This window comes from Chiloscyllium plagiosum, chromosome 34 (assembly GCF_004010195.1).
Source record: "Chiloscyllium plagiosum isolate BGI_BamShark_2017 chromosome 34, ASM401019v2, whole genome shotgun sequence".
Lineage (NCBI taxonomy): Eukaryota > Metazoa > Chordata > Chondrichthyes > Orectolobiformes > Hemiscylliidae > Chiloscyllium > Chiloscyllium plagiosum.
In genome coordinates this window covers 21,528,725-21,538,267 of record NC_057743.1, presented here as the reverse complement: position 1 = coordinate 21,538,267, position 9,543 = coordinate 21,528,725, and the positions used below count along the sequence as shown (strand labels likewise).

General features: G+C 44.0%; 1 protein-coding gene across 1 annotated transcript; it reads right to left on the bottom strand.

The window, feature by feature from the left end:
• Positions 1–3,926, bottom strand: mrpl20 (mitochondrial ribosomal protein L20). The gene is made up of 4 exons (XM_043675811.1): positions 3,743–3,926; positions 3,489–3,599; positions 1,839–1,916; positions 1–357 (listed from the first exon to the last, which is right to left on the bottom strand). The coding sequence occupies exons 1-4, from the start codon at positions 3,827–3,829 to the stop codon at positions 184–186; spliced, it is 450 nt and encodes a 149-aa protein (XP_043531746.1). The 5' UTR covers positions 3,830–3,926; the 3' UTR covers positions 1–183.
• Positions 3,927–9,543: the final 5,617 nt, after the last annotated feature.

The window sequence follows — 9,543 nt, the reverse complement described above, 5'->3', positions numbered from 1 at the left end:
TTTCAATATAAAAAAAATCTTTATTCAATGGATTCCACACGTAATTCTCATTCAACACAGTCAAGCCCATAAAGTGACCAAAAGTCTTGGGAAAAGCAAATATCTGTCATAAACATTTCGTTAAAATGGGAGTAAAGTCAGTCATGGTGAGAAGTGTTTGCATCAAGTATTCACATTCCATCCTTAACTCGAATGTACAATGCGTGAAAACACACCATTGGGTTCTCGGCCATCACCCAGTGCATCATGGAAGCCTTCTTCTCTCCTTCGCTTTGCCAATGCTGCCAGGGACTTGAATGTCTTTGGTTCATATATGGCCAAATCCGAAAGGACTTTCCTATTCAACTCCACCTGACACTAATTGAACATAGAACAAACATTTCAGTTAGCAGAAAAGCACGTCAAACAATTGTCAAAAGTAGTTTTTTGTTTGAAGTCTTAGGATATAAATGACTTATTAAAACGCAGTCCTGCTCAATACATGGAAAGTATTTTCCGAAACGCAGTAAGTCGCCATAGTCCTACCAGGTCATTGGGATACCCACTCACTGGAGATAGAGGGAGAGAGTGAGAGAGACAGAGAGAGAGAGAGACAAACAGACAGAGAGAGAGACAGACAGACAGAGAGAGATAGACAGAGAGGCTTAGGGAGAGAGAGAGAGAGAGAGAGCGAGGCAGACAGAGAGAGAGAGAGAGAGAGAGAGAGAGAGAGAGAGAGAGAGAGAAAGAGAGGCAGACAGTGTGTGAGCTGGTAGTGGTTTAACCAGAGGATGACCATGCCTCAGGAGGGGAAAGATTGCAAAGGAGAGTCTCCCACGGTAACCTCAGCTGGTGCAACAATTTGTTGATGAAGCCACACTAGTTAGGCATGCTCAGTTCATTGTGATACTCAATTTAGAAATACACAGAAAAGGTCCACGTCAAGCCTGGTCAAACACCAACATTATACCGCTGATCATTTTGGAAAGTTGCTAACGATCCTGGTCTTTGACCTTTGACAGCACTACTCTCAAACCTTGTCTCTGCTTCAGCAGCCATCAGGCAGACTACACTCTGGGCCATTTTCTGTCAACACCTTTGGCAACTTAATATTGATGCTTGTTCGCTGAGCCCTGCAACATATCCACCTCAGAGAGTGAGCAGCTCATGTTGATGCTCTCAAGAGAACAATGGATACGCAAGAAGGAACTGAATGTATTGATTTGTGGTTCTGCTCTTCACCGTCATTTCTAAGCTGCAACTGGGAATTCCTTTAGCGAGATCTATTTTTTTTCCCCAAAATGTTAATACACAAGATGGAACAAAATAAGTGATCGTTCCTGCTCTGCTATTTACTTTAGCTTTCCTGCACTCTGTTGGACTGCACACGGCAGAAAGATGAACCACTTACAGACTTCGTATTTTCATGGTGCCCATCCTAAAGCTTTTCAAAAGGAAGAAAATTGTTTTATTTTGCAAGCAGAAAGCCTTTTGCTCTCCAAACAGTGGTTGTGGCAATGCTCAGCAAGATCCTAAAGCAGCAACTTGGAATAATGATTTTTTAAATACAAAAAACAGTGACTGTTGGCCAAGGCACTGGGAGAACTCCCACACTGGTCTTCAGTCCTGTCAGCTGGGGTTGCCTGACACCACATGCAAAGGTCAATGCCTCTGATGTGTCCTCAACTGAGGTGGCAGCTAGATTGTGTGTTCAAGTCCTGAATGGGCCTAGCATCCACAAGGTGCCTGCTACCAACAGAATCAAATGTAATATACAGTGCCAGAGACTATGACCTCAATTAAATTTAACTTGTTGACCCTTGAAAGTCAGTCAGGTCCATTTAGACAAGCAACCTCACCTTAACCAGGTTACTGATCAACATGGGGTACTTCAGTCCATGCTCCCGGGAGGCAGCTGCTATCCTGTTTATCCAAAGCTGAAACAGAACAAAACATTTTTCAAGATCTCCTTTTAACTGGGTTAATACAGGATGTTTAGGATAGGTACATTTTCAATGGAAGTCAGGTGAATTATCTTCCTATTTGTAAAAGAACTGTAGATGCCGGAAATCAGAGAAAAACCCAGAAATTGCTGGAGAAACTCAGCAGGGCTGGCAGCATCTGTTCTGAGGAAGTGTCACTGGATCCGAAACGTTGACTCTTGATTTCTCTCCACAAATGCTGCCAGGCCAGCTGAGCTTTTCCAGCAATTTGTTTTTGTACTTGCCTACTTGTGCCCGTTCTGATGATTTAAAATACAGCGTCTCCCTAACGTGGGTTTGGGTTCACTGTCTCTTGCAGTCAATAGTTCAGGTTTGTAAATATATTAAAGTGGGGCAGCTTTGTGCAACAGGTGGGATAGGGCAGCTGGGGGTGAGCAATAAATGAAAGTCTAGTGCACTTCCTATTAATCTCCAAACACCAGCACACTTAAAACAGAGACATAATTACCAGGAACAATACTTAACAGTTACCCGCTGAGGACAGGCAAGGTGGGACTCTAGGGGAGGGGATAACTAACCACGATGAACCAAGAAGGGAAGGATAGTACCAGATTGAAAGAAATAAAATAACATGGCAAAGTGATAAACAAGAGGTTTCAGAAAGCTCGAAAAACGACCAGACAAAAAGAAAATACACAGAGGGCAAAGGAGCAAATAATATAATAACAAACAACTAGAGTTTCTGTAAATTTATGAAAAGCATGATAGAGACCAAAGTGAACATAGCCCCTTTAAAGAAGGAGGCTGGGGAAATAATAATGAGGAAAGAGAAAATGGCCAAGCAGTTGAAGAAGTACTTTGCATCAGTTTTCACAGGGTGGACATTAACATCATTCCAAAATTACTAAATAATCACAGAGTTAAATGTGGAAGGAGGGGGTGGGAGGAGGAGGTGGAAGACTCAGGCAAACAAATAGGGCAAAAGGCCAATATGTTCACTGGCCCTGATGGGTTGCTTCATAGGATTTTAGAAGAAATAACAACAGACATTGTGGAAGTTCTGGTTGTAATCTTCCAAGAACCTTTAGATTTGGGAAAGTCCCAGACAATTGGAAAACTGCCAATATAGTACCTTTATGAAGACAAATGTATGAACTAGTTCTTGCTCTGTTATTCTGAAGGTCTACCACTGTGTGTGAACTCAACTCTTGATCATGGTCCTAAAATATTTAAGAGAGGCTGTTTGACCTGAAGCCTCACAGTTCACCACCTTCCCATTCAAACTGCCTCCTGATTGTATTTACTCAAACCTTCCCAATTGTACAGATGACCGAACCTCAAATTTGTTCAAACAGACCCCTTCTCTCCCCACGGGCCTGGTCCAGCCACTTGCAGACTGTGACCATGACTAGGAGTTAGATATCTGCCCAGTACGACTTGCCGATCTTTAGCAGAACCACATCAGTTTCTACGGCCCTCGGAGGGCTGGCTGCCTGTCAGGGTTCACTCGACTGCCCAGGCCCAGTACGTGCGGCCACCCCTGGTCTGTCCCGCCTGCCCGTTTACCGTCCTCATGTTCCGCTTCTTGAGTGTCCTGGCCTTGGTGGAATAGAGGAAGGCTCTCCGCACCGCCCGCAGAGCCAGGCTGTAACATCGGTTCTTCCTGCCTCGGAAATGCTGCGGAAAAAGAAAGGCTCTCATGAGAGTCGGGTCTCAATGACATGGGAAAGACCCGGGACAGCCAAAGGCATCCAGGTGCCGGATTCTCTCATCCACCAGCTAGGCCAGGACCCGATGCAGTTTACTTCGGCCTCTCTCACCCGGGCATGTTTCAGCACCTCCTGGACCCGCCAGTAACGGTCAGGCCCTCGGCTCCGGATCCAGCGGGACAGCGACAGGAAAACCATTGGCGGCTCCGGTACTCTCCGCTTCTCGCCAAACTCGGCCTCCTCTCACACACCGGGTAATGGTCCTCAGTGAGCTCCACCTCCAGGTGGGCGGAACCTCAGCTCCTGCATCAACCCGCGGCCTTTTGAAAATGGCATCACTCCTTTACAATGCGATGTGTTTCGTTTAGAACACGGTGTATTTCTTTTAGAACGCGGTGTATCTGTTTTAGAACGCGGTGTATTTCCTTTAGAACACCGTGTTTCTGTCTTAGAACGCGGTGTATTTCTTTTAGAACGCAACGTGACTCCTCTAGAACGTGGTGTATCTCCCTTGAAATATACAGTTTAAAAATTTTATTCCACTCCTCTTGGTACTTTAACTAAGCCAGCGGTTCCAATAGAGCTCCAGATCCCTGTTCAAGCACTCCTTGAGCCCTGACCACATTCTGGCGATAATAATGAAGTCTTCTGCATCAGAACCGGCACCCCCGCCCTAGTTCCAAGCTGTTCCAGTAAAGCTACAGCAGTGGCATTCCCCACAATGTGAAAAATTGCCTGGATATATTCCAGCAAGTCAAATCCAGCCTGAGAATCACTGCCTCACCCATCGATTTTCAATCATCAGCCAAATGATGGAAGGTGTCATTAGCAGTGCTATCAAGGCCCTCTTCCTTACCGGCTCGGTGATGCTCCGTTTCGGTTCCCCCAGGGCCACCAGATCCTGACCATTGCAGCCTTGGTTCAAAATTGTCAAAAGAGCTGAATTCTGAAAGTGAGCTGAGAGTGATGGCCCTTGACATCAAGGCAGCATTTCATTGAGTGTGACATCAAGGAGTCTTGGCACAACTGGAGTCAATAAGAATTGGGAAAAGTTTTCTGCTAGTAGGAGTCATATCTACCAGAAAGGAAGATGGTCATGATTCTTGGAGGTCAATCATCTCAGCTCTTGAGAAGTCTCTTGGGATTGAGTCCTCAATCCAAACCTCCTCAGCTGTTTGATTAATGACCTTACTTCCATTGTAAGGTCAGAAGTGAAGTTGTTCATTGTGCAATCATTAATGTTCCACACCATCCTCAGATGTGGAGGAAGTTTGTGTCTGTGTCTAGCAAGGTTTGGATAATATCCATGCTTGGGACAATAATAAGTAATAAATATCACTACACAAGTGACAGGCAATGACTGTTTTCAAAAAGAAAGAATCTAATCCTCTCCCCTTGACATTCAGTGGCATTATAATTGCTGAATCCCCCATTGTCAACATCCTGGAGATTACCTTTGATTAGAAACCAAACTGAACCAGCCCCATCAATATTGTGGCTACAAGAACAGGTCAGGAGCTGGGAAGTTTAAAGCACGTGACTCACCTCCTGAATTTCTCATGTTCACAAAGTACAAGACACTCAAGGAGATTGACACTATCCAGGACAAAGCAGCCTGCTTGACTGGAACCACATCTACCATCTTTAACATTCACTCCGTCCACTACTGGCATCAAGTGGCAGCTGTGTGTACCATTTATAAGGTGCACCGCAAGAACTCACCAAGGCTCCTTTATCACTGTTCCTTCACTGTAGTTGAAATCCTGGAACTTCCTTCCCGACAGTACTGTTGGTGTACTTACGTTCCAAGAAGGAAGTCCACTACCTAGCCAGCTATGCCTACTTTCCTGAAAGAATTAAAAAAGGATGTACATAGCATATATGCAGTGTAGAACCAGGCCATTCTGCCCAACAAGTCCACACTGACTCTCCAAAGAGTGTCCCGCTCAGACTCACCCCCCTACCTTATCTCTTATCTCTGTAACCCGGTATCCCCATGGCTAATCCACCTAACCTACACATCCCTGGACACCTTGGGCAATATAGCATAGCCAATCCACCCTAACCCCGCACATCTTTGGACTATAGGAGGAAACTGGAGCAGCCAGAGGAAACCGACACAGACACAGGGAGAATTTGAAAACTCCACACAGGCAGTCACCCGAGATCGGAATCGAACCAGGGTCCATGGGCTGTGAGGCAGCAGTGTCTACCATTGAGTCACTGTGCTGCCCTGTTTTGCTTAAAAAAAATTTCTTTAAAAATGCTAAAGAAAGGTCACCTTGTGTAATAAGCAGATTGGCCAACTCTTGAGTTAACTGAAGGGACAAATTGGTATGGAGGTGGAATTCAGAATAATAACAGTGGCAACTTTCAGATTGGACGCAGCCCCCTGGTGACTGGGGTCTTTTGGTTGGTAACTTGCAGCATTCAGATCTGTTGGTGCACACACACCTGCTTGCCCAACCAGGAGACTGATTCACAGACAGGTAGAGGAGTGCGCTGACGGCAGAGTTTGGGATGAATCGTCCTGGAAAGACCTGACCTGCAACAAAAGGTGAAAAGCCAAAATATGGAATAGTCCCAGAAAATCCAGGACAGTTCTCCCCACCTCTCTGTCCCATTTAAAACCTCCCACTTTCACCAAGCTTTTTACTCTACCTCCTTAAGTCGCTTGATGTCATTGTTAGAATGTTTCATTATCTTAAAGGTGCCACATAATCATTAATAAAAACAAAAGCAGAAATTGTTGGAGGAACTCTCGAGAAAGCAGAGTCAATGTTTTGGGGCCAATGACCCTTCATCAGTTCAATATAAATATTCATAGAATAGAATAACATCCCTACAGGGTCAGGTGGAAACAGGTCATGTGGCCCGCCCCGACCCTCTGAAGAGTAACCCTCCCAAACCCATCCCCCATCGTATTGCTTTATATTCACCTCTGGCTCATGCATTTAACCTAGCAAAATCACTTCAAACTCTAGAAGCACTTGGTACCATTCAACTGGAAAGGTAAAAGAACACAAATAAATCTTATCTCTAACATTCACAGTCAAACCCAAGAAAATGTATTACAACTTTATTAATTAACCAATGTAATGAATAGAAGGATCTGGAGTTTTAGTTATAAGCCATGAATCAGGATCTGACTGAAAAAATAAACAAACCTTTGAATGTTGCGCCCCAGTTCACACACAAAAAATAAACAGTCTGTTGCGTAAAATGAGCTTTCCCACAGTAGGTACAAGTAGGACCACAATTTACGTTAAAGAACATTCTGTTGTTAGACCCAGTTGAATGGATAATGGAACTTAAGTTCTTCTAATGTAATGCATGAACTTGAAATTCTTAACGATGTGTACATCGTATAGACGTGCACATCTTTATAATCTGGTACATGTACCAAATACAACTTAAATAGAATCTGATGTTATTCATAATAGTAAAATCAGGGATAGTGTCATTTTTGAAAAGCTTTGCATTATTGAATTTAGACTGTTCACTGTGGCTGAATTGGTACAGCACTCTCATATTTGGTATCTGAGTCACATTTTTCTGGATTTAAGTTCCACACTATGGCTTGAGTGCAGAAATCAAGGCTTACATGCCAGCGGGACCTTGATCAGATGGGTCAGTGGGCAGAGTTTGATTTAGATATATGTGAGGTGCTGCATTTTGGAAAGGCAAATCAGGGCAGGACTTATACACTTAATGGTATGGAGAGTGCTGCTGAACAAGGAGACATAAGAGTGCAGGTTCATAATTCCTTGAAAGCACACTGGAAGATAGTGAAGAAGGCATTTGGTATGCTTGCCTTTATTGGTCAGTGCACTGAGTACAGGAATTGGGAGGTCATGTTGCGGCTGTACAGGACATTGGTTAGATAACTTTTGGAAAACTGCGTTCAGTTCTGGTCTCCCAGCTATATGAAGGATGTTGTGAAACTTGAAAGGGTTCAGAAAAGATTTACAAAGATGTTGCCAGGGTTGGAGGCTTTGAGGTATAGGGAGAGGCTGAGGCTATTTCCTCTAGAGCAATGGAGGCTAAGGGATAATATTATAGAGGTTTATAAAATAATGAGGAGTCTGGATAGGATGAAGAGCCAAGGTCTTTTTCCCAGGGTAGCAGAGTCCAAAACTAGAGGACATAGGTTTAAGGTGAGAGGGGAAAGATTTAAAAAGGACCTAACGGGCAACATTTTCATGCAGAGGATGGTGCATGTATGGAATGAGCTGCCAGAGGAAGTGGTGGAGGCTGGTACAATTCAAACATTTTAAAAGCATCTGGATGGGTCTATAAATAGGAAAGGTTTAGAGGAATATGAGCCAAATACTGGCAAATAGGACTAGATTTATTTAGGATATCTGATTGGCATGGACAAGTTGGACTGATGGGTCTGTTTCCATGCTGTACAGCTCTGTGACTCTAAAAAGAACATGGACGAAAACCCAAGAATTATCTTCATATTACTGCATTATCTCTGGTTAGTATCTGTAGTATAAATTGTCTTCTCTAATGCTGTGAGCTCGAAGTGGGTGAGGGTTAACGTTCACTGCAACACTCACAAGAGAACTTTGCAAAACATCTGGTCTCTTTTTATGTTAATTTATAGACGCAATCTCCAATGTTGATTTGTCATTGGGAGCTGGGGTCATGAAGGAGAATAGGAACAACCTTTTAAACACAATCTTAGACTTGAAAAGGCTGCAATTATTTTAGCCTTGGTGTTATTATTTGGTGTACCTCCACTTGCAATGGCTGCCGAAACTCTATCTGATACGACAAGTGTGGAGTCGGAAATGGAATCTGAAGACAAGTAACACAACATTAATGTTTTTCATTTGGCTGGAAGTTGAGGGGGTGGGGAGCGGGGAGCTGCCTTGTTTGCCACTCCAGAGGATACTATGGCAGTTTGACTGACAAGATATAACTCTCAACCTAATGCATTTGTACACACCTGGACTAATAACAGATATGGAAGTCAATGGCATTTTGAAGTGGCGAAGATTAACACACCTCACAATTTAATTTACAAGGTTCGTGGCCCATTGAGATCCATTACGAAGTATTTGCTAGCTATGTGTTTATTGCCAACATTGACTACACAAGCTTGTAGCTCTATGATTGCTGACCATATATCTCCACAAGGCACGTATTGTAGTGTGACTAATGTAAAATCAGAAGATGTGGCACATTTTACACCTTAATTCCATTTCACATATCGAGTTGCTTTAAAACAATCTCTCTCTGTGATGCAAGCTTACTTACGGATCATTATAGAGTGAAGCTACAGCTCAGCCATGTGTTCCTTCCATTAGTGATGTATACGATCGATGACATAAAGTCAACAGGACTCAGGTTGATGGTTTTCAGCAAGCAATACTGAGGGGAACGAGAGGAAGAACTTTATGTATACAGTGAGTGGTACTGACCTGGAACCTTAGTGGGTGGCACAGTGGTTAGCGCTGCTACCTCACAGCACCAGGGCCCTGGGTTCAATTCCACCCTTGGGTGACTGACCTTTGGAGTTGGACATTCTCCCCGTGTCTGCATGGGTTTCCACTGAGTGCTCTGATTTCCTTCCGCAGTCCAAAGATGTGCAGGTTAGGTGGATTGGCAATGATAAATTGCCCACAGTGTCGGGGATGTGCACACTAGGTGGGTTAGCCATGGGAAATGCAGAGATACAGGGACGGGGGTGGCTCTAGTTATGATGCTCTTCAGAGGGTTGGTGTGGACTCGGTGGGCTGAAGGGCCTGCTTCCACATTGTAGGGATTCTGTGATTCTAACTCACCACCAATGAGGTAGGTGTTGGAAACAAAGACAGTGATATCAAAAAGAAATGACCTCTTTCTGTGCCATTAAAACTCAGGTGAAGTCCTCTTCTGCTGACACCAACAGTGGGGACAGA

Bases quoted from the DNA above. Each gene is read 5' to 3' on its own strand.
- mrpl20 (XM_043675811.1), bottom strand. From the start codon at position 3,829: ATGGTTTTCCTGTCGCTGTCCCGCTGGATCCGGAGCCGAGGGCCTGAC. The intron at 1,917-3,488 runs GTAAACGGGCAG...GTTCTGTTTCAG, and splicing joins AGAAGCGGAACATGAGGACG to CTTTGGATAAACAGGATAGC. The intron at 358-1,838 runs GTGAGGTTGCTT...ATGTTCAATTAG, and splicing joins TGATCAGTAACCTGGTTAAG to TGTCAGGTGGAGTTGAATAG.